At 23.4% G+C, this 25,532-nt stretch overlaps 2 protein-coding genes across 5 annotated transcripts; both read left to right on the forward strand.

The window, feature by feature from the left end:
* The first annotated feature begins 958 nt into the window (after positions 1-958).
* Positions 959-25,532, forward strand: LOC117167126 (coiled-coil-helix-coiled-coil-helix domain-containing protein 2-like). Of its 4 annotated transcripts, XR_004466358.1 has the most exons (5): positions 959-1,179; positions 20,828-20,909; positions 20,987-21,173; positions 21,244-21,500; positions 24,871-24,974. XR_004466358.1 is itself a non-coding variant. In XM_033351813.1 (4 exons), exons 1-4 carry the CDS (start codon positions 1,079-1,081, stop codon positions 21,249-21,251), a joined length of 333 nt encoding a protein of 110 aa, XP_033207704.1. In that variant the 5' UTR covers positions 959-1,078; the 3' UTR covers positions 21,252-21,263. The 4 variants fall into 4 exon arrangements, 3 of the variants coding, with proteins under 3 accessions (XP_033207704.1, XP_033207703.1, XP_033207705.1); XM_033351813.1 differs by lacking the exon at positions 24,871-24,974 and having other exon boundaries at positions 20,987-21,128; positions 21,244-21,263; XM_033351812.1 differs by lacking the exons at positions 20,828-20,909; positions 20,987-21,173; positions 21,244-21,500 and adding an exon at positions 25,277-25,532 and having other exon boundaries at positions 24,871-25,033.
* Positions 5,895-16,705, forward strand: LOC117167127 (coiled-coil-helix-coiled-coil-helix domain-containing protein 2). Its single transcript, XM_033351815.1, has 3 exons — positions 5,895-6,110; positions 11,412-11,821; positions 16,534-16,705. The coding sequence occupies exons 1-3, from the start codon at positions 6,058-6,060 to the stop codon at positions 16,545-16,547; spliced, it is 477 nt and encodes a 158-aa protein (XP_033207706.1). The 5' UTR covers positions 5,895-6,057; the 3' UTR covers positions 16,548-16,705.

A 25,532-nucleotide genomic window follows, 5' to 3' on the forward strand; every position in this document is an offset into this window, starting at 1 on the left:
TTAATCTTTCCATTTTTTTCTGGAGCGATTACCTAATTTCCCCTTTTTCATTTTCTTTTGCACTGTGATCCCTGCTTTGGCCGAGATTAAATATGAATTTGATTTAGGAAAAGTAGAAAATAATTTCAGGAGAGCTTTAGATGTTCATAGTAAAACAAAAACAAAAAATTTGAGAGTAGGAAAAGGATTGAGGGCATTTTTTCAATTCCGTTTAGATTATTTATTTATGATTCACTTAATTTCTATTTCAAGTAGATTTAATTATTGTGAATTAAAATTTTTTGGGTTGAATCTAATTCAGAAGAGAGTAAAATATCCGTGATCAAAATTAATTCAATAAATTGGATCTAAGGACACTTTTTAATATTCGTTTTTCAAAGTCCAGCAGTTTACCTAAACATAGGTACTGAATATTTTTTATCATATTCCAATAGAGGTTTAATAATATTGAATAAAATTTCGGTAATATAGAATACGAGTAATCAATATTATAAAATTAAATTGTATATATTAAAAAATTTCGATTTGTTAGTCAAATTTTATTTTGATCTTTAATTAATATGTAGATAAATTTTCGGAATATAGATTTTGGAAATTTTTCGATCTCTGTTTTCTGATTTCAATCGCAAAAAATTATTCCTATGTGTAACATACGGTTGTAAATAAAATGTAAAGTTTAGTATTAATATTAATATAATTATTACCTACGTATGATAAAAAATAAATGTCATCTATTTTATTTTAAAATATTCGAATAATTTTTGTCCCTGTCAAAGTACTATTATTACTTGATTTGCGGTTGTAATTTTAAATATTTATTAACTTATGCATGATATTTTGTACTTTAATAAATCGCTAAGGATTTTGTATTTGACCTTTTAACAGTTTTTTTATAGGATTTTTGAAAAAAAAAACATAAGAAGGTTAAGAAGAGATTCTTATTCGTTTAAAAATGTGACAGGCCGGAAAAAACTCCTAATTTTGGTCAAAATTACACTGTTTCATCATTTTTGACTTCGACTTTAAAATTACAGATTTAAGTGAAAATTAAATTTTCGGTAAAAATATATTTTTTTAAATGTCCAGTCGTAAAGGATCGACGGGTCGATCATCAAAAGCAGGTAGAAGTTTCAGAAGTAGAAGTCCGCCTCCAGCGCCTCCACAGAAACAACAGCGAGGGTAAAAAATACAAACCAGCGCAATTTTTTAAAGAGTTTTCCCATTTATATTTATTCAATATTATTTATTTTATTTTTAATTTTAATTTTTTTCAATATTTAAATAATATAAAATGTCGAACGCTAATTCAGGATTGCTAAACAATTGTATTAAACATTCATTCTTTTTGGTAGGAAATTAAAGTGTTTATCTTGAAAATTCGTCTTTTTAGATGAATTGGAACTATTTTTTGGTTGAAAATAAAAGTATTTTTTGTTTGAAATATTGGAACTAATTTGCTAAAAAGTTTTTTTTTATGTTTCATCATTTTAGTTGAAAATCTTTTTTTATCTTCAAACTTAAATTAGTCCATTGAAAATTATTTTTTTTAATAAGTTTCTTTTTAAGTGAAAATTTAACTATTCCATTTTTGTATGGAAAATTGATCTTTTTCTATAGAAATTTAATCTTCTTGGTTAAAAATTTATCTGTTTGGTTCCATTTTTATACTGAAAAATTAACCATTATATTTTAAGTTGAAAGTTTATCTGTTTTAGGTGAAAAATCAATTACTTTGTTGAACAGTCGTCTTTCTTGGTAAAAGAATTTGAAACTTCTTTTTCGACAAAAATTCAACAATTTCGTTGCAAGTTTATTTTATTGGTTTGAATATTAATTTTTAAAATGAAAATTGAATTCTATATACTCTATTAGATTTTTGATTAAGAATTTAATTTCTTTAACTGAAAATTTATCTATTCCTATTTTTTAAATATATTTTTTTTGTTGAAAATTATTCTTTTGGATTGGAGATTCAGCTATTGGCTTAAAAACATTTTTCGTTGAAGGTTCAACATTTTAGTTCAAATCAAATTTTTTTAACCTTAATTTAACTATTGCATTTTTTGTAGAAAATTTATTTATCTCTTTTATTAATTTAATCTGCTTGGTTAAAAACGTATCTGTTTGGTGGAATTAAACATTTATCTTTGTGTCTCAATATTTTATTATTTTAATTTCATTGGAAAATTTACCTTTTTTAGCTAAAGGTGTATATATTTTGTTGAAATATTGTGTTTTTTTTGTCGAAGCTTCATCGTTTTATATATAAATTCATTTTTTTTGGTTGAAAATGTATTTGTTTTGTTTAAAAATGGTCTTTCTTGTGTTGAAAATTAAATTATTATAATAGAAAATTAATTTTTTGGAATAAAACTTAAATTATTTGGTTGAAAATTTATGTTTTTCTATAGAAATTTAATCTTTTTGGTTGAAAATTTAATTATTTCGTAAAAAATCGATGTTATTTGGTTGAGCATTAATGTTTTTTACTGCAAATTTAACTCTTCAATTTTTAGATCAAAATTCATTTTCATGGTTGAAAATTTAAATTTTTTATTTATAAATTCATGTATTTTGTTGCAAATTGGTATTATTTTGGTAGAAAATCATCTTTTGGGTTTAAAATTGTACTAGTTGCTTAAAAATTTATTTTTTTGTTGAAGAGTTATCATGTTATATAAAAAGTCTTTTTCTTCTTCCTAAACATTTAATTATTTCGTTGAAAATTTATTTTATTGGTTTGAATATTAATTTTTAAAATGGAAATTGAACTGTTCTATTTTTGATTAAAAATTGATTTCTTTGATTGAAATTTGAACTATTTTGTCAAAAAGTTGTCTTTTTTTTTTTAGTTGAAAAATAATTTATTTCGGTATAAAATTCATATTTTAGGGTTGGAGGTCTCTTTGGATAAATTCAACAGTGTTTGGCATAAAATTCAAATCTTTTTCGGTTGAAATATCAACTATTAGATTTTTTATTAAGAATTAATATTTTCTTGATAGAATATTCATCTATTTGTTTGAAAATTAAATTTGTTGTTCAAATTTCATTTTTTTTTTTTGGTTGATGATCATAATTTTAGTTTAAAATTAATTTCTTTAACTGAAAATGTATCTGTTCCATTTTTTTAAATTTATCTTTTTTGGTAGAAAATTAATCTTTTGGATAAAAGATTCAGCTATTGGGTTAAAAAAATAATTTTTGTTGAAGTTTCATCATTTTAGTTCAAAAACAATTCTTTAACTGAAAATTTAACTATTGCATTTTTTGTAGAAAATTCATGTTTTTTTATATGAATTGAATCTTCTTGTTAAAAAATTCATCTGTTTGGTTGGAAATTTAACAATTTCGTAAGATTTTTTTTGTTGAATATTAAATTTGGTTGAAAATTTACTTTTGTGTCTGAAAATTTAATTATTTTAATTTGAGTGGAAAATTTACCTTTTCTAGCTAAAAATGTATGTATTTTGTTGAAAATTTGTGTTTTTTTTTGGTCGAAGCTTCATCGTTTTATCCATAAATTCATTTTTTTTTTTTGAAAATGTATTTTTTCCCTTCAAAACTCGCCTTCTTTATGTTGAAAATTAAATTATTATAGTAGAAAATTAATTTTTTGGAGTACAAATTAAATTATTTGGTTAAAAATTAATTTTTTTTAAGGTTGAAAATATATCTTTTTCTCTTCAAAACTCGTCTTCTTTGTATTCAAAATTAGATTATTATAGTATAAAATTAATTTTTTGAAATAAAAATTAAATTATTTGGTTAAAAATTATTTTTTTTTTTTCATTGAAGATTCATCATTTTAGTTAAAATCAAATTTTTATAACTAAAAATTTAACCATTATATTTTTTCTTATAAAGTTACGTTTTTATAGAAATTTAATCTTTTTGGTTAAAAAATTTGTTTGGTTGAAAATTTAATTAGTTCGTAAAAAATTTTATTTTATTTGGTTGAATATTAATTTTTTCACTGAAAATTTAACTATTCAATTTTTAGATCAAAATTCATTTTCATGATTGAAAATTGAACTATTTTGTCGAAAATTTATATATTTTTTTTTTTTTTGAAAGTTTATGTATTTTGTCGAAAATTGTATTTTTTGGGTAGAAAATTCATCTTTTGGTTTTAAAACTGTACTTTTTACTTAAAACTTCATTTTGTTGTTGCTAAAGAGTTATCATGTTTTATAAAAAAATTTTTTTTTCGTTGAAAATTTTTTGTTCTTCAACTTAAAATTAATTTTTTAAAACTAAAAATCCAACTCTTTCATTTCTGCTTGGAAGTTTATCTTTTTGGGCTATAAAATTGAATTAATTTGGGAAAAATTCATATTTTAAGGGCGAAAATTCAACATTATTGAAGATAATTCTTATTTTCGGGTTGAAAACTCAACTTTTTAAAAGAAATTCGTCTTTTTGGCTTGAAAATACAACATTTTGGATGACATTTTTTTCTATCTGAGCTGAAAAATATATCTTGTTTGAAAATTTATATTTTCGGTTTGAAAATTGGTGTATTTTTTTTTAAGTTTCAACTAATTTTATGAAAATTCCTATTTTTGCTTCAATGAACCTATTTTTGTTCAAAAATTCATCATTTTAATTGAAAATTAATTAATTTTGTTGAAAATTAATATTTTTGAACTGAAAATTTATTTATTTTTTGAATTTTTTTATTAAAAATTGCATTGTCTGGTTAAAAATTTATTTTTTGTTTAAAGATTCATAATTTTAATTAAAGATGCATACTTTTTCATTTTTTGTGAAAAATGTATCTTTTTGTTATAGAAATTTAATGCTCGCATTTGAAAATACATTTTTTTTGTAATAAATTTCACTTATTCATTGAAAATTTACCTATTTTATTGAAAATTCATTTTTTTTAGTCAGAAATTAATTTTTTATACTAAAAACGTAATTTTCATTTTTTGCGTGTAAATTGACATTTTTTAGTTGCAAATTAATTTATTCATATTTCAGGGTTGCAAATTAAACTTTTTTGCTGGATGAAATGTTTTTCTTTCTTGACTGAAAAAATATCTTGGTTGAAAGTTCCTCTTTTTTGTTATAAATTTAATTTGCATTGGTTGAGGATTTAACTATTTTGATGAAAATTGATATTTTTTTGTTCAGTTTAACTTATATTGTTTATATTTTATATAACTTTATTTTTCTTTATTATATATAATTATTTATTTTGGTTATATAATAATTTTAAATTAATTTTAAGTTTAAAAAATTATTTTTCAATTTGTACGGTATGTTTTTACTTTTAATTTAAAATTGGAACTAGAATATCCAATTGCTAATTATAAGTCATGAATTCTCTAAATTTGAAAATTTAGTTGTAATTCGTCCAAAATATGTATACATGTTTCTCAGAAGGCTCAGAAGTCACATGTTTATGCTCAAGTATTGCAATTATCATGCAATCTCTTGTGAATTAATAATAAATTATCACAAATGCCAACAAGAAAACAAAAACAGTTTCGGAACTATAAATAACAAATCTATTTTTCTCACAAAAAGTGCAAACATATTTTTCAAGTTTCAAAGTTTTTCTTGAAAAAAAAAAATAATTTCAAAAAAACGAATCCCATTGGTCCACGTTTTAATCTGAACCATGGCGCGATAATTTAAATCATCTATTTTTCCATACTTTATAAATACCATTTGATCTTATTATACCAGTATCACTTCAATTATTTCAAATAATTTATTTAAAAATTTTATAAATATGGTTTAAAAAATACAAACTATTATTAAAATCCCTTTATCCATTGATTTTCTCGAAATTACTTCTGTGCGCATGTGCTTAAAGTTGCGCAAATCGCAATGCGCATTTGTTTTTTTTTTTCATCATGGATTCCGGAAACGTCTTCTAGAATCCTCGCGATTCGCGACTGCGGAGTGAGAAATTTACCCCTTCTGCGAATTTAGTTGCGTAACAACGCCAGTCGTATCAAAATCAATCGCCATTCGAGACAGTTAAAGAGTGAATCTTCAGTGTTGAAGTCGTGTTTTACGTGATTTGCTAAATATTTAAAAAAAATGGCTCGTGGACGTTCAGGTGGTATGCGTGCATCGGCTCCTACTCCCAGGACGTAAGTATAATTTATTTTTTTACACACTTACACCCAATTTACCGCATTTTTCTTTTAATTAAATATTCATGGTCAATGCTTCGTTACGTCACGATCGCAAGATATACCTTTGACTTTAACGTGACGTCGCTCAGAAAATGAGATTACGACGAAGCCTAGTTTTCCAATATTTCATCATTTCCCGAAATTTCAATCTAATTACGCATTTAGAGCCAATTGAGAGGTTCAAATTCCGATGGCTCGGAAAATGTTACTTTTTACGCCACGTGCTGAGTCAGAAATAAAGTTTCAGACAAAGGGGAAAGGGAAAAAGAAAATCTCGAAATTTCTGATGTGGAGCTATAAGAATGGTTTTAGAGATTGCTATTTTAGTTATATAGCTATTAAGAAATGCTAATTTAGTAATTTAGGATGAAATAAGTATATTCATTCCGGGAATTCGTGAAACTTTGCCTTCTATATTTTTCATCCCCTCTCTTCTTTCGAAGAGAATAAAAATAACCAAGATTTTTAACTATTGTGTTATCTATTATTAAACGCAATTTTTTCAAATTATGTAATTTCTTAATTAACCAGATTTTCGAAATATAAATCGTAAATCAATCGTCTTTTAGGTGACATAACCTCCAAATTTAATGAAGCAAGTTTGTGACGTTAAATTTAATGACTATTATAATGTTTAATAATTTTAATTCGGAATGGAATAGTTGTGAATACATATCCTGTTAAATCTTTCCAGCATTTTTAGGGTAACCAGACGTTCTAATTTATCAGGACATGTCCTGTTTTTTTATCGGCCTGATTTTTTTTTTTTTTGATTTGTCCTCATTTTTTCTCTTTCTGGGTTGAAAATTCAACTACTGTTTGGTTTAACACTTTCTTTTTTTGTCAAAATATTCATGTGTGGTTTGAAAATTCAACTATTTTCTTTAAAAAATGGTCTTTTTGGTTGACTGAAAAATCTTTCTTGGTTGAAAGTTTATTCATCCGTTGGTTTCAAAATTCAACGGTTGTAGAAATTAATTTTTTTCGACCGAAAATGCAACTGCTTGGTTGAGAATAAATCTTTTGTAATCCAAGATTTTCAACTATTTCGTTGAAAATCCTTATTCTTCAGTTGAATTCAACTGTTTTTGGTTTCAAATTAAAATCTTTTTTGGTTGAGATTTGATTAAGATTGATTGGTTTCAAAATTCATTTTTTTTTTTTGGAAGATTCATAATTATTTTTTAAAAAACTGAAAATTAGTTATAAATGTATTGATTTTGATAAATGAAAATTTATATTTATATAGTTGGAAATTCATGTATTTTGTTAAAATTTTGTTTAAAATATTTTTTTTAATTGGCTGATAGTTAATTTTTGAACTAAAAATTATACCTTTCCCTTTTTTGTTTTTTAAATTATCATTCTTAGCCAAAAATTCATGTATTTTATTCGAAAAAGTCATTTATTTGATGAAAAATTTAACTCTGTTAAAAATTATTGATTCGTTGGGTTAAAAATTTAAGCATATTGTTGAAATTTCTTTTTTTTTTAATCAATTATTTTTACGGAAAATTTATCTTTGGTTAAAAATTCGTCTTTTTTTTTACAAAATTAATCTTTGTGGTTGAAAATTAATTTTTTTACTAAAAATTTAACTGCTGTGCGTTCGGTTGAAAATTTATATTCGTTAGTCGTAAATTGTGTTCTTTGGTTGGAAATTGAATTCATTGATTAAAATTTTTTTTAACCAGAGTTTATCTTCATTAGTTGAAAATTCATGTATTTTGTGGAATCTTTTTTCTTTTTTTGTTTTGTTAGAAAATTAGTCTTGGCGAAAAATTCATATTTTTTTAAATTGAAAATTCATTTATTTGGTGAAAAATTAATCTTTTTGTTGTTAAAGAATCCTTACTTTAGTTGAAAATAAATTTCTTTAGCCATAACTTTGAACTATTTTGTGAAAAATCTTCTCTTTTGATTGGAATTACAATATTTTGGTTATAAATGCAACTATTTAATTGAAAATTCATCTATTTGTTTAAAAATTGAACTCTTTAAAAATTCGTCTTTTTTGTTGGAAATCTCATCTCTTTTTGGTAGAAATTTATTCTTTTTTTTGTTGGTAAAAATGCAACTGTTTGGTTGAAAATTAATATTTTTTGGTTGTAGGTTCGACTAATTAGTTAAAAATTCTTCTTTTTGGTTTGAAATTTATAAAGTATAATATTAAAAATGAATAAAATAAATTTATTCTGATGAAAATTCAACTTTTTTTTATATAAATTCAAACTTTTTTGTTTGATAATTCGACCATTTAGTAAAATTTTATCTCTGAAAGTTCGAAATTAGACTAGTTAGTTAAAAATTGAGTTATTTTGTTAAAACTCATTTTTTAGGATGAAAATTCATCTTCCTCGATTAAAAATGAACTTTTTTATTGAAAACTTAAGTGTTTTATAAAAAATGCTTCTTTTATATGAAAAATTGAACTATTTTGTCACAAATTCGTCTCTTTTGCTTACAAAATCAACTATTTGGTTGATAATTATGATTCTATTTTTAAGTTCATGTTCATTATTTTAGAAATTTTTTCAAAGCTTAGAACTAAAAATCAATATTCAAAACATGGTTGTACTTAGACCAGCAGAGTAAGGTATAAATAGTCAGCATTTTAGTTGAAAATTCATCTTTTTGGTTGAAAATAAGACTACTTGGTTCAAAATTGACCTCGTTTTTTAAAAATTTAAGTATTGCAATTAAATATGTATTAATAATCTTATTAAATAATTAATCTTTTTTGTTGAAAATGAAACTACTTGGTTGAAAGTTCAACTAAATTTGTTCTTAAAATAAATGTGTGTTTTTTTTTTTGTGGAAAAATAATGTGTTTTCAACTGAAAGTTTACCTATTCCATTTTTGGTTGAAAAGAATGTTTATATTGTTTCAAAAATGAAGAAATTTGAATACAAAATGTTTTAATGAAAAAAATGTTAAACTTCAATTTTAAAATTCAAGAGTTCCACTTTGAGTGATTTAATTTGCAGCTCAATTTTTATCACTTCAAATGGAGAAAATTTTTGGCATTAAGAGTTTAATCAGTGTGGCCGCTGGACCAGGAAATGACCGGGAATTTTACAAATGTTTAGAAGAAAAATCTTACCCAGTTCGATTTAAAAAGTTTTTAAAATAATTAGTTCAATTGTAGTCTTTTTTAATTATCACATTATTCAGTCTACAGTGTGTAATTTGAAAATCTTCCACTTACAAAATTTTCCAATTTTAATTTTTGCTTTTAATTTAAATAATTTAAAAATAGCAGTAAATTATTTTTAAAGGGAAACGATAATTGATTTGTCAAAATGATTAGAAATCTGTTAAAAAATAACGATTTCCTGATTTTATCGTTAAAAATTAAACTGTTTCAGACCAAAATATTCCATTTTTAGTCCATGTAATTTCAAGTTTTTTAATTAAGAAAATTAATAATTGTTCAATATTTAGCAATATTTGACTATTTATTTAAGACTAATGAATTCAAACCGAATATTTAAAATTAAGCAATTTGAAACTGAATTGTTTGACATACAAAGCCTTGAATCGTTAAAATTGCAAAAAGCTTTTAAGCTGTGAATGTTACTATTTTGATTGTTATTTTAAAAAAGATTAATTTGTAAGTGAAATTGTTGAATTTTTGTATTTGAATAGCAATTGAACACTTATTATTTGTAAACAAAATCTGAGTAATTTCAAGAGGTATTTAGAAGTTTTGAAAAAGTTCAAAATTAATTTAAAAGTTGAAATGATTTCAAATAATTTGGACGAAGTTTGTGCCAATAAATTGTGGCTATTCGTACCGAAATTTCTATGCAAATAGCCACAAGCCTAGTTTAAAAGAAAATGTCGATTTTGCAGATTTCAAAACAAAAATTAGAAACTTCTTAAGAATTGTGAAAGGCTTTAATAGAATAAAATCATTTTCGTAAGATCCCTAGGAAAATTAAAATTAATTTTTCATTTTGGAATATTATTTGAAAAAAATATTCAAAAAAATTTTCAAAATTTTAAAAAAATAATCGAGAAGATTTTAATAAGATTTTTTTAAATTTGCAGTATTTTCTAAAACTCGTAGGAAAATTTTTATTTATTTCAAAAGAAATTTAGAAGTTCTAAACAAGTTTCAGAAATAATTTGGAAGTTGAATAAATTTAAAACAACTTTTAGATTTTTCAAGATTTTTAAATAAAAATTTGAAGCTTTTCAAGGACGTTTAAACTACTTAAGATAAAAATAATTTAATTTTTAATTTATAAGAAGTGTTCAGTTTACAAAAATTTAATTTTTCAATTTTTAACGTTTCTATCTTAAAATTGTTAAAAATGTAATATTGACAATTTTAAGATTAATTGATTCTTTAATTTAAAGAGTTGAAAATAATGACGTGGATTCATATTTATAGAATTGAATCTCAATCTTTAAACTCATTAATTTTTTAAAGATAAAAATGTTCAATTTTGCAGTTTATCTGCATTTCATTTAAAATTATTCAATTGAAAAGTGTTTGTACCTTCCATTTTTTACGTGTAATTTATTGAGCAATTGAATAAAAAATTGTTTAATGAAAAAAACTTTGAAACTTCAATTTAAAAAGTTTAAAATTAGAGAGTTCCATGTTGAGTGCTTTAATTTGTAGTTTATTTTATGTAGCTGAAGTTCCGAACGTTCAAATGAACGAAATATTTTTCCCCATTTTTATTTTATCCATCAATATTGTTCCAGCTGCATTTTAATATATACGTTATAATTCTGTTTCAGTAATAAATGAATTCCAACATAAATTAATAAACATTTTAAACGTTTACATAATTATCCAGAAAAAATTTCGTTCATTTGAACGTTCGGAACTTCAGGTACATGTTTATTTTTATTACTGCAAATGGAAAAAGTGTTTGCGAACCGGGAAATGACCGGGAATTTTTTTTCTTTTAAGTTAAAAATGGTACATTTAGCGTTTGAACAAAAAAATCTTTAATTTAAACAACTTTTCAACTTTAATTTTAAAAGTTACCTTCAGATTTCGAATTTTTTAATTTAATCGAACATGAAAAATGTTTGCGAATCGTGAAAAACCCGGGAATTTTTTTCTTTGTTTAAAACGGCCATCCTGGTTCTTAATTTCCTGGGTCTCAGTTTTTTTTGTTATACAGTAAAGAAAAAATTGATATCGGTCATGATAAAGATAGGGTTTTATATAATTGAAATCGAAAATTCCTCGCTATTTTCTAATTAATTTCGAAAACCTTGATTTTTTGAAGCGTCAGGTCAGCACCTAGACCAGCTGCTCGGCCAGTTCAGACTGCGCCAGTGCCAGCTCAAGCTGCCCCATCAGCCCCGATGATGGCCCCTCAACAACAGGGGCCAGGTCTCATGGGACAAATGGCTGCCACTGCTGGAGGAGTTGCCATTGGTTCTGCCGTTGGGCACACCATTGGCCATGCAATGACCGGAATGTTCAGCGGAGGAAGTAGCGAGGCAGCAGCAGCACCAGTTGCGGCCGCAGCTGCACCTCAGCAGCAATACGCTCCCCAGCAATCTGCACAATCTGGTGCTGGCGGTGCCTGTGCCTGGGAAATCAAGCAGTTCCTGCAATGCGCTGAACAACAGTCCGACATCACCCTCTGCCAGGGATTCAATGAAGCTCTTCGCCAATGCAAGATGTCAAATGGTAAATTTTTATTCTTAAAATTTCGACTTTTTTTTTTCTACAGTTCTGACTTCCTTTTGAATAGTTCTACAATTTCTGATAACTTTGAGAAATAGTTCCGGCGTCTAAATACTCTAAAAATGGATTTTTCAAAACTGGGGGCTAAGTTAAGGTTCCCCCGCTTTTTTTGAAAAATGAACTTTTTTTTTTAGAGTTCTGGATAGATTTAGCATAGTTCCTGATACTTGTTGAAGCTAATTTGCAAAAATTAGACTCAAGATTTTTTTTCTTCAAAAAATAGAGCTAGCCCCCTCCACCCACTTTAAAAAAATTCTAATTTTTCTTAAATATTTCGTCGATTCAATAGAGCTTTAGAGTTCAACAACAAAATAATTTCGAACGACTTGAAGAATCGAAATTTACATAATTTTGAAAATCCCAAATTGTCAGACAAATTTTTCGAGTTCCACAAGAGTTCTGGGAGTCCTCTGAATAGTTATACAAAGAAGTCTAATAACATTGCTCGATGAATTCAAAATTCGAAAAAATTGCAACACTTTAAAGATACCCAAAAAGAATTTTTATTTCAAAATTTTGAGAATTCTAGGTATTCTAGTAGAATTGTGCAGGGGGCTACCAGAACTCTGTTCAGAACTCCTGGAACTCTTTCGAAAAATTGCTCTAAAATTTTGGGATTTTGAAAATTGTTTAACTTTCAAGTTATCAAGTTGTTCGAAATTATTTTGTTGTAGAACTCTAGAACTCTTTTGAAACTACAGGAATGTTAAAGAAGAATCAAATTTTTGTTAACCGTGGAGGGCTGGCACTATTAAAAAAAAAATGTTTAGGTCTAATTTTTCGGGACGCACGCATGAAGTCGCATTTCATAAACTTAATATAAGCCAATTTGAGAAGTAATTTTGTCTAGTTTTTTTGCGTACATAATCTAAAGAGTACAGAGATTTGCGGTGAAAGTCGTTTTTCCGTGAAAAACCAAAATTGATGTGATAATTTATTTCAGAAGGGAGTAGATAAAAAATTTCGGAACAAGATATTCTGATTTTTGGCAAAACCAATGATAAAAATATAAAACATTATTCTTTGAACGGTCCTCTTTTTTTTAACTCGATAAGATATGAAGCACAAGTTTAAAAATTTGATAGAAAAATTAATATTTTAGTCGTAAAGTCAACTACTTTTTTTGTTAAATTAACTTTTTTTTAGTTGCTTCATCATTTTACTTAAAAATGCATTTTTTTTTAATTCAAATAATCCAGTTTTTGAAGAAAATGTGTATTTTCTTAGTTTTTTCTTTCAATTTAGTTTTTTTTAGTTGCGTTGAAAAATAATCGGGTTTACTTGAAAAATCATCTTTTTTTTGTTTAAAATTAATTTTCTCAATTGGAAATTTAACTAATTTTTGGGATAGAATTTAGGTTTTAGTTGAATCTTCAGCTATTTGGTCGGAAATTGATGTATCCTATTAAAATTTTCTCTGTTGAAAATGTAACTGTTAAGTTGAAAATTGAACTACTTTGTTAAAATTAGTTTTTTTTTAACTGAAAATTTTAACATTTGGTTGAAAATTCATATTTTGAGTTTGAAACTTCACTTTTTTTTTAGCATAGAAAATTCATTGAATATTTTGTTATTAAATATTGCTTTCTTGTAAAAATCAACTTTTGGTAGAAAATTAATGTTCTTTGTTGCAAATTCAACTATTCGGTTAAAAATTCTTTTTTTTTTAGAAAATCCATTTTTTTAAATATAACTGTTTTATTGAGAATTAATCTATTAAATTTTTGTATTTAAGTTTTTATGATGAAATTTGTCTTTTTTTTGTTACATTCAACAGTGTTTTATTTAGGAAAAATATTTTTTAGTTGAAATATTAAATCTTTTGTTAAAAAATCAAATTTTTAGGTTGAAAATTTAACTTTTGAAAATTCGTTTTTTTTTGTAATTGAAAATTTTAACATCTGATTAAAAATTCAAATTTTTGCGTTAAACGTTTAATTGTTCTGTAGAAAACTCGTCTTAACTAAAAAATTCAACTTTTTTTTAGTAGAAAATTCAACTTGTTGATAGAAACTTATTTTTTTTTTAATATTCTTTTTTTTCAAATTAATTTTTTGTAGTAACAATTTAATTATTTGGTTATAAAATTTATATAATTTGTTTAAAATTCGTCTTTTTTGTTAGAAAAATAATCTTCTTGGTTGAAAATTCATTTGTTTGAAGATTGTTTTTTTATTTTTTTATTTATTTGTAGAAAAATTAATTTTTCCCAAATTATAACTATTTGAGAATTAATCTATTTTAAGTTGAGAATTCAAGATTGTATATTGTAAATTATACTCTTTTGGGTTGAATTTATTAATGTCATTTATTGAAATTTCACCTTTTGTGTAGAAAATTAATCTTCTTTCTTGAAAATTCATTTATTCGCTTAAAAATTTGTTTAGTTAAAAATTGAACTATTTGATTCAAAGTTGATTTTATATGTTGAAAATTCATCTTTATTGTTCGAAAATTAATCTTCTGGGTTGAAAAATCCTCGTTTTGGCTTGAAAATTTAACATTTTGCATTTTTTTTTCTTCATTGATTGAAAAATCTTTCGTGGTTAAAAATTCAACCCCTTTTCAAAATTTGTCATTTTTATTTGAAAATTTATCCCTTCTGGTAGAAATTTCATCTTATTTACTTATCAATGAAACTGTTTGGTTGAAAATTCATATATTTGATTGAAATTCAGTTTTTTTAAAATTAAATTCAACTGTTTTTTATTTCAAATAAAAATTTTTTTTACTTGCAATATGATCTATTTAAATCTTTCATTGAAAATACTCTTTTCAGGTTGAAAATTTTACTACTTTTTTGAAAATTAGTTTTTTTTTAACATTTGATTGAAAATTCATATTTTGGGTTTGAAACTTAACCTTTTCTTTGGGTAGAAAATTTTTTTAAGAATTTTGGAACTTAATCATTTGTTATTAAATATTGCTTTTTTTATATTTTATATATTTATATTTGTCTTCTGTTTTTACATTCAACAGTTTTTTATTTATAAAAAAAAAATAGTTTTTACTTAAAATATTAAATCTTTCGTTAAAAAATCACATTTTTAGCTTGGAAATTCAATTACTTTTTAGACAATTCGTTTTTTAAAACATTTGGTTGAAAATTAATATTTTGGGTTTGAAACTTAACCTTTTTTGGGAGTAGAAAAATCGATGTATATTTTGTTATTAAACTTTGATTTTTTTTTGTAAAAAAAATTTTACTATTTAGTTGGAATTTAATTTTTTAAGAATTCATTTTTTTGCTAGAAAAATAATCTTCTTTGTTGCACCTTCAACTATTCGGTTAAAAATTATTTTTTTTGTTTAGAAAATCCATTTTTTTCTTCAAAATATAAGAGTTTCATTGAGAATTCATCTATTTAAGTTGAGGATTTAAGTTTTTCGCTTCAAATTTGTCTTTTTTGTTTTGTTACATTCAACAGTTTTTTATTTAAAAAAAATATTTTTTACTTGAAATATTAAATCTTAGGTTAAAAAATCACATTTTTAGGTGGAAAATTGAACTGCTTTGTTGAAAATTCCTTCTTTATTTTAATTGAAAATTTTAACTGATTAAAAATGCATTTTCTTAAATGAAAATTTAACTGTTCTGTAGAATACTCGTCTTGGGTAAAAAAATTCAACAATTTAGCAGAAAACTAAACTTTTTGGGTAGAAATTTGTTGTTATTAAATATTCGTTTTTTTTGTTGTTAAAAATTAATTTTTTATAATAACAATTTAATTATTTCGTTAGCAAATTTATATAATTTTCTATAATTTCCCCTTTTTTGTAGAAAATTAATCTTCTTGGTTGAAAATTAATCTATTCAATTAAAAATTTATTTATTTATTTACAAATTCAACTGTTTGGTTCAAAGTTGATTTTATATGTTGAGAATTCATCTTTTTGTTCGAAAAATCGTCGTTTTGGCTTGAAAATTTAACATTATGCATTCTGTTTTTTTTCTTCATTGACTGAAAAATCTTTCGAGGTTGAAAATTCAACCCATTTTCAAAATTTGTCATTTTTATTTGAAAATTTATCTCTTCTGGTAGAAATTTCATCTTATTTCATTATTAATGAAACTGTTTGGTTGAAAATTCATATATTTGATTGAAATTCGGCTTTTTTTTTATTAAATTCAACTGTTTTTCATTTCAAAGAAAAATCTTTCCTTTGTTAAAATATAAAAAATAAATATAAATAAAAATAGCTAATAAATAAATAAAAAATATAATTTTACTGGAAAAACGGGCTTTACTACAAATCTTTGTACTCTTAAGATCATGTGTGCAAAAAAAGCAGAAAAAATGATATCAGCTCTTAGAGAAATTTTAATAAAAAAAAAGAGCAGTGAATATAAATTTATTTTAATTAAAAATGTTCTACTTAGGTCGAGAATTAATTATTTATTATAAGATTTCTTAGTAATTGAATTGAAATTCAAATTTTTTTCCCCAAATAGTTCAAAACCCGAAATTTAAGAAATTCAGAATAAATAAAAATTTCAATTATTATTCAACGTTCAAACAATCAAATGGAACTACACAAGTTTTGGAAAATAAAAAAAAAAAACTAAATAAAAAAGAGGGAAAAACAATCTAATAAAATAAAACAAATTTGGAATATTTATAAATTTAATATTTACTTTCAATTTTGTTTTTTAGGTATGCAGCTGTAAACTAGATGTTGAAAATAGCCTGTTGGCGCATTTAATGGAGCCAAGTAGAAGATACAACTGATTCTACATTTATGATTTTATAGAAAATTTATTTGTGATTATTGGCAATTCGTTTAAATCCAAAGTGTGTATTCTTTTGAGAAAAGAAAATAAATAAATCCATAGTTATACTATAACTGATTATATATTTTTTTTTATTATTCCTCGTTTCGATTTTTACCTTATCCCCTTTTCCCCTCTTGAATTAAACAAATATTTTGAAAATAAACAAAGTCCTTGCATCCTGGCCCATTTGCGTTATACTTTTATTTTATTTAAAAGAATTTATTATTTTGTTTTTATGAAAAATCACTCTATAGGGGAAATAGGGTGACTTTTTAAGCAAAATAGGGGAATAAATTTTTAAAATAAAAAAATGTGTAAGAAAAAAGGGTCAGGATATGCGAATTTATGTATTTTAATTCAATTTAAAAGTAATTTTCAATAAACAGGGCGGCCGCTGGACCGGGAAATTGCAGAGAATTTATTTTTTTACGAATTTTTAGAAGAAAAATCTGCCCTTGTTCGATTTCAACAGGTTTTTAAATAATTAGTTGAATTTTTATGTTTTTCCATTATGCTATTATTTACTTTACAATGCGTAATTCAAAATCTTGTAACTTTAAAAACTTTCCATTAAATATTTTTATTTCTAACCTTACATTTTTAATTTGAAGAATTTTTCAATGCTTTCTTAAAGACTCGATCAAATAAAAAATATTCAATTTGAAATTTTTAATTAAAAAAAAAACATTAATTATTGAATATTTAGCAATATTTGAATGTTACAATTTTAATTGTTGTATTTGAAAAATGCTTAATTTTTAAGTGAAATTTTGAAATATAATTTACAAATTAACATTTTTAGAGAAAATTTTACTAATTTGAACAGATATTCAGGAGTTTTAAAAAGATTAAAAATAATCATGCAAATTTTAGAAAGTTTTCTTAAAATCTTCTAGAATCTTTTTTGAAAATTTTGTTCAAATCTTTGAAAAACTTTTTAAATATTTTTTTAAAATAATGTTTCAAAATGAAAAGTTATTTTTAATTTCCCTAGGAATCTTAAGAAAGTGTTTTTATTCGTTTGAAGCCTTTCACAATTCTTGCAAAAAAATGTTTAATTATTATTTATACATCTAAATTGTGAAGAAATGTTCTAAAATTTGCAGGATTTTCTGAAAATTGTAGAAAAAATTCAATTAATTTTGACAAATATTTAGAAGTTCTGGAAAAATTTCCAAAATAATATAAAAATTTAAAACAACTTTTAGATTTCTCAAGATTTTTGGAATAAAATTTTGAAGCTTTCCTAGAATGTTTAAATTATTTAAAAAGAAAATAATTGAATTTCTAATTTAGGAAGTCATCAGTTTAAATTTTTTTCAATTTTCGAATTGTTGAGCACTTGAATACAAATTTTTTAAATGAAAAACTTTAAAATTTTAAAAGTACGAAATTTAACAGTTCTTTTTGAGTGCTCTGTATTTATTACCTTAAGTGAAAATTTGTTTACATTAAATGTAATAAATAAATATATTAATATACTATTTTGATCAATTTTTTCCAGCCATTAAAATATTCTTTAAGTCGAAATTAATCAATTTTTAACCCAATTAATGAATCTGATTTTAAACCTTTAAAGTTACAATTATAATTGTTATATTTAAACGATGTATAATATTTAAGTGAAGTTGTTAGATTTTTACGTATAAATAACAAATTAAAAAAAAAATCTTCCAGGTTCTTGTTTGATCATTTCAGAAATCTCTGAAAATCTTTTTAAATTTTCTGTTACAGCATTTTTCAATTTTCCTAGGAATCTTAAGAAATTAAAAATTTTTTTTTCTCACAAATCTTAAAAAGATTCTAAATTTTTTATTTGAAATCTGCAAAAACTTACATTTTATTTTAAATTCATCTGTGGGTATTTGCACCAAAATTTCGGTAAGAACAGCCGAATTTTGTCGGTACACATACTTTGTTTAATTTATTTTAAATCATTTCAACTACTAATTTTCATTTGAATCTTTTTAAAACCTAAATATATTTTAACATTACTCTAATTTGTTACAAAAATAATAAGTGTTCCATTGTTATTTATAAATTAATATTTAAAGATTTTTTTTTAATTTTGCAGGATTTTCTAAAAGTTGTAGGAAAAATTCAATTAATTTTAATAAACATTTAAAAGTTCCGCCAAAATTTCAAAAATGATCTTAAATTTGGAAAAATTTAAAACCACTTCTAGATTTCTCAAGTTTTCGAAATAAAATTTTAAAGCTTTTCAAGAATGCTTAAACTATTTAAAATGAAAATAAATTAACTTCTAATTTAAGAACTGTTAAGTTAAAAAAAAATTATTTTTCAATTTTTAAAGTGTCTAGCTTAAATTACTTAAAATAATAAAATTTTGAAAAACTTTGAGTACTGAAAATGCTAACGTGGATTTATATTTTTTGAACTTAATCTGAATCTTTGAACTCTATAATTTATCAAAGTTATAAATTTTGCAGTTTACCTGCATTTCATTAAAAAATTTGCATTTGAAAAGTGTTATTTATGCTGTTTATTGTTTATTACTTTAAATAGAAAAATGAATTTTGAACGAAAGATTGGCGTTTTCAAATTAAGTACTTGAATATTTTTCAAAGCATTTAATTTTTAAACCCGAGTAGATGAATTTCTAATAAAGAAGAAAAATTTTTTAACGGAGTGTAATTTTTACCCAATTACTTAAATTTTCAACTAATTTAACAATTTTTTAAACAAAAAAAGTTAGTAAAAATTTGAAGCCAAAATAACGAATATTTTGACCAAATAATTTTAAAATAAATTAATTTGGGTAATAATTTATTATTTTTGTTGAAAAGTGAACTATATTATTTAAAATTCATTGTTGTAAAAATTCAATTGTATGGTTGAAGTTAAACTACTTTATTAAAAATTTAATTTTCTGTTAGTAATTCATGATTGTAGTCAAAAACTTATTTATGTGGTTGAAAGTTTAAATACATTATTTTGAAAATACATTTTTCTTTGTTAATGATTTGTGATTTTAATTTAAAATCAACTATTTCTTTTGAAATCAATTTCTTTTTTGTAAATTAATTGTTTATATTTCAAAATCCAATTTTTTTATTAAAAATTCGACTACTTGGTTGAACTGCTTTGTAAAAAATTTATTTTTGTGGTTAAAGATTCATTATTTGATTTGAAAATTAAATTATTTGTTTAAAAATTTAAGTTGTTTTGTTTAAAATTCCTTTTTTATATTTTTTTTTAGATTAAAATTCACGCTTTTTGGTTGAAAATTAACCTCGGCGGAAAATTCATTTTAAAAATTTAACTAATGGATTGAAACCTAAAATGCTTTCTGAAAAAATCATTCTTTTGTGTTGATGATTTAGCATGTCAATTTAAAACTCATCTTTTTGGTTTAAAATCTAACTATTTCGTTTTAAATTAATTTTTTTTAGAATAAATTTGTTTTAGTTTTAAATTCAACCTTTTCTGGTTGAAAGAGGAACTACTTTTATTAAAATTCACTCTTTTTGTTAATGAATTATCATTTCAATTAAAAATTTATCTGTTGGTTGTAACTTTGAATATTTGTTTTAAAACTCATTTTTTGTAATCTGTTGTTTTAGTTTAAAATGCAAATTTTTGATTAAAAAATAATCATATTTGTTTAAAATTCATCTTTTTTAAATGAAAATTCAACTAATTTGTAGAAAGTTGAATAACTTTCTTAAACAACATTTTTTTCGTTATTCATTATTTAAATTCAAAATTATCCTGTTTGAAGATTAACCTATTTTGTTAAAAATTCAAAAAATCTAATTTATTATTTTTAGTTTAAAATTCAACTTTTTTTGGTTAAAAATTAATCTTAGCAAAAAATTCATTAAAAAAATTAAACTACTAGATTGAAACATTAACTGTTTTTTTTTTTAATTAATTCTTTTTGTTAATTATATTTTAAACAAAATTTAAACAACTTTGTTAAAAATTCAGTTTAAAAATAAATATTAATCATTTGAGTTGAAAATTCATCCCCTTTGTTGATAATTGAACTATTTTGTTATAAATTTTTTTTCATGAAAATTAATTTTGTTTATTGATAATTCAGCCAGCACATTTTTGCTTGAAATGGCTGATTCCATTAGTGACTGAAATAAACTGATTTAAAAAGTCTCTTTTGTCTGAATAAAATTCAGAGTGTGAATCTCATTCTACAGGCATGATGTAGTGATCGTACAGCCTCAAAAATCGCCAGGACTTTTCGGAACATTCGCAGGAACGGCAGCTGGAGTAGCTGCGGTAAATATTTTTAAAAAAATTCAAACTAACATGATTTCTTACTTCAGAAAATTAAATTAAAAAAATTAATTTCCCAGGGAACAGTAATTGGAGATAAAATAACGGGTCGAAACGATCCACCTCAAACTCCAGCAGCTAGTGAAGAATCTCATGGTCCTTGTAAATATGAAGAAGAACAACTAGTTACTTGTACATTGAACCAGAATGAATTACAATTCTGTGAGCCCTGGAAAAACGCATTATTGGACTGCAGACGAAAAAACAGTTTATATTTACGAATCCCTTAATTTCAAGATAAAAAATTTTATATTTAATAACTGAAGCTTTTTTTCAGGCATGTAATAAAAAATGAAGAGAGAGACCAAGGCAACTTAAACCCGAATTAAATTAAAGTAAATTGGAGAGTTATAAATTTGCGGTGAAGATGCGAAATAAAAAAATTCTTGGTGTACTAGTCTTATTATTTCGGATTAAAAAATAAATGACTGATTACTAAATGGGGTTGTTGCATATTTTAAAAAATATTTTGTTCCGGTGAAATAAATAGTGCACTAAAGATTGAATATATTTACTTGAGGAAAGCTTTTTAAAGTAAGTTTGAATATATTTTTTTAAAGATTAAAATGTGTTCGTTTTAAATTTTTTGCGGGAAGACGAGGCATTCTGATTGGACGAGCGGTGCGCGCTGGTAAGTCGCAGTTGGCGCGCAATTTAAATTAGTATTAACAATTCTTGCAAATAAAATAAATAATTATCATAAAATGCACAAGAATGTGTATGCATTTTATTTATTAAAATTTTTGTGTGAAACAAGAGTTCCTTTTTGGAATTTATTGAAAATAAACTGTTAATTACAAAATATATGTGTTATAAATTTATTTCTTGTCTGATATGAAATGTTATATATATTATGCATCTTATAAAAATTCTTTATTTTAATTATAAAAATTATTTTTGAAACTTATTTTGAATTCCGCGCAAACATAGAATTGTTTCAATAGGGTTTTCGAATACTTTTTTGAAATTATTTTTGGTCTCAGAAGTGAAATATCAAAAAAAAGTAATGTACTAACATTTTGAGAATTTTAACAATTAAAAAATTGTTTTAATAATAAATAAAAAATAAATAAAATGAAAAATGTATTGATTAAATAAAAGTATGTTATTTTATTTATTATTCTTTATTTCTTATGTAAGAATTTGATAATAGTTTAGATTCAGGAGTTTGATAATTGGAAAATACCATAAGCTGTCGAGAATTTAAAAATTTAAAAAAAAATTACAAACCTGTTTTCTTGGAATTTTTCAGGTCTAAAAGTTGATCTGTTTTGGTTGAGGATTCAACTGCTTTAATACGAATTTATTTTTCAAGTTAAGGATTGATCATTTTAGTTGTTTGAAAATTCGTCTTTTAGGTTTGAAAACTTATTTTTTGTGCTAGAAATTAATTTTTTTAATTAAAGTTAATCTTTTTTGTTTAAGGAATTGACAATTTGGTTGAAAATTCTTCTTTTTAGTTTGAAAATTCATCTGTTTAGGTAGAAATTAAATTTTTTGGCTAAAAAATAGTTTTTTATGTTAGGATTCAACTGTTTGTTATTTAAAATAAAAATATTTTTGATTAAAAATTTAACTAATCAGTTAAAACTTTAACTATATTGTTACATATTCATTTTTTCGGTTTAAGATACATCACTTAATTACAAATTGATCGTTGCTTGAAAAAGTGATCTATTTTGTTGAACATTTATTTTGCATTGTTAAAAATAAAGTTTTCTAAACTGAAAATTAACTATTCCATTTTTTGTTGAAAATTATTCTTTTTTAGTTGAAAAATTTAACTATTTGGTTGAAAATTCATTTATTTATTCGATTTTCGGTTAAAAGATTAATCTTTTTTAGTTGAAAATTCATCTGTTCTTGGAAGAAATTAAACCATTTGGCTAAAAATCAGTCTTTTTTGGTAGAATTTAATTGCTTGTTATTCAAAATAAAAAGATTTTTTGATTAAAAATGCAATTACTCAGTTAAAATATGAACCAAATTGTTAGAAATTCATTTTTGTGGTTGAAGGTAAATTACTCAGTTAAAAATTGATTTCTTTGGTTAAAAAAATGACCTCTTTCATTAAAAATTTATTGTATGTCATTAAAAATTAATTTTTTTAAACTGGAAATGAATTATTCTATTTATTGTTGAAAATTATTCTTTTTTTAAAAGTTCAACTAATGGTTGGAAATTCATTTATTTTGTTGACAATTCGTTTTTTTCTGGGTTGGAAATTAATGTTCCTAATTACTAATTTATCTATCCCATTTTCGTTTCAAAATTAATCTTTTTTCTTTGAAAATTTATTTTATTTTAAAAATAGAGTTTTCTAATCTGAAAATGAACTATTTTATTTTTTGTCGAAAATTAAACTTTTTTAGTTGAAAATTCAACTATCTGGTTGGAAATTTATTGATTTGGTTAAAAAGTCATTTTTTCTGGGTGGGCAATTAATGTTCTCAATTAGAAATTTAACTATTCAATTTTCGGTTGAAAATTGATCTTTTATAGTCAAAAATTCATCTGTTTTCGGGAGGAATTAAATTATTCGGCTAAAATTAGTCTTTCTTTATAGAATTAAATTATTTGTTATTTAAAAAATATTTTTTTGATTGAAAATTGAAGTATTTAGATGAAAGTTGAACCAAATTGTTAAAAATTCATTCTATTGGTTGAAGGTACAAAAGTCAGTTAAAAATTGATCTCTTTGGTTAGAAAATTGGCCTATTTTATTGAAAATTTATTTCATCTTGTTAAAAATAAATTATTTTAAACTGAAAATTAACTTCCATTTTTTTTTTAAATAAATCTTTCTTAGTCGAAAAATTAAACTATTAGGTTGGAAATTCTTTTTTTTTTTGAGTTGGAAATTAATATTCCTAATGAAAAAATTATCTATTCCATTTTCGTTTCTAAATGATTCTTTTTCATTTGAAAATTAATTTTATGTTAAAAATCAAGCTTTCTAAACTGAAAATTCAACTATTTGGTTGAAAATTAATTTCTTTCTCGGTTGGCAATTAATTTTCTATATAAAAAATTTAAATATTCCATTTTTGGTTGAAAATTGATCTTTTCTAGATAAAAATTCATCTGTTTCTGGAATATATTAAATTATTTGTTATTTAAATTAAAATAATTTTGGATTGCAAATTCAACTATTTAGTCGAAAGTTGACCTATTTAGTTGAAAATTTATTCTATGTTGTTAAAAATTAATTTTTTTAAACTGAAAATGAACTATTCCATTTTTTGCTGAAAATTAATCTTTTTTAGTTGATAATTTAACTATTTGGTTTGAAATTAATTTTTTTCTGGTTTGTAAATAAATTTTCTCCATTAAGAATTTAACTATTGCATTTTTGGTTAAAAATCTATCTTTTTTTAGTACAAAAAATCAATTATTTTGTTGAAAATTCGTATCTTTGGTTGCATATTTGACTATTTTAGTCATTCAATTTTTAACATTAAAAATTGTGAATTGATTAACAGATTCAGAACCACCAAGTAAAAGAAATTATTTTTTAAATTTAATACTGGAATACGGTTCAATGTTAAAAATTAATTCATAATTTATTTTTTCAATTGACCAACTCAAAACGTCGTTTATCAAAAATTTTCAACATCGTTGTTAATTTTTCAAAAGTATACTTCTACAATAAAAAATTAATTGAATAATTTCAAGAAATTGTAATCAAACTTATTTTAAATCGAATCATATCATTTTTCTTCTAAAAATTTGTGAAATTTTTGGTCAACAAATAAATTCACTGTCATTTCTCGAACTTTTCCGATCTCAAAATTTTTTTGGTCATTTCCCGGTCTAGCGAATACCCAGGAAAATATTAAGAAAACTGTTAATTTAATAATATCTTTCTTTTAAGTAACAAATGAACAGTTATTTTTTTAAACAGATTCTTCAGTACCGTTAAACCATCAGAATCCTCGAAACCCATAAAAAAATCGGAATCTAAGCCTACAAACGAGTCCATGAAAATTTCAAATGAAAATAAAGAGCCTTCAGCTATGCAACATTTAATGGGTTCTGCCGCTGGAGTTGCTGCTGGATCTGCAATTGTAAGTCCATGGGAGAAACCTCCCTACAGTGGATAACTATTAATTAAAAATACTAATATGTGAAAAATAATAAATTTAATTTAATTAATAGTTCAGACACTACGTTTTTCATAAATTAAAATCAAAATCAATCATTTTTCTCTCATTTGTGTACTTAATTAACTGATTATTCACTTTAAGTTGCATTCTTAAATGAAAAAATTCTCGAATCTAAATTCCTAAAATAAATTAAATTTCTTACAGGGCCACGCTGTTGGAAAAGCTTTGTCAAATAAAATAGAACCCCAATTATCTCAAGCAGTTGAGAGTGTTTCGTCTTTTTCAAAAACTAACGAAGACATCTGTTCAGTAGAAATTCGCAAATTTTTCGAATGCGCCTCTCAAAAAAAACAGCTCGAGAATTGCAAAATTTTCCATAATTTAATGCTCGAGTGTCAAGAGCGTCATCAATTCCAAAATGTAAAGCAAACAGAATTAAATTAAAATTTTGGGTAGTCAA

The sequence above is a fragment of the Belonocnema kinseyi genome, chromosome 2 (assembly GCF_010883055.1).
Source record: "Belonocnema kinseyi isolate 2016_QV_RU_SX_M_011 chromosome 2, B_treatae_v1, whole genome shotgun sequence".
NCBI classification, from domain to species: Eukaryota; Metazoa; Arthropoda; class Insecta; order Hymenoptera; family Cynipidae; genus Belonocnema; species Belonocnema kinseyi.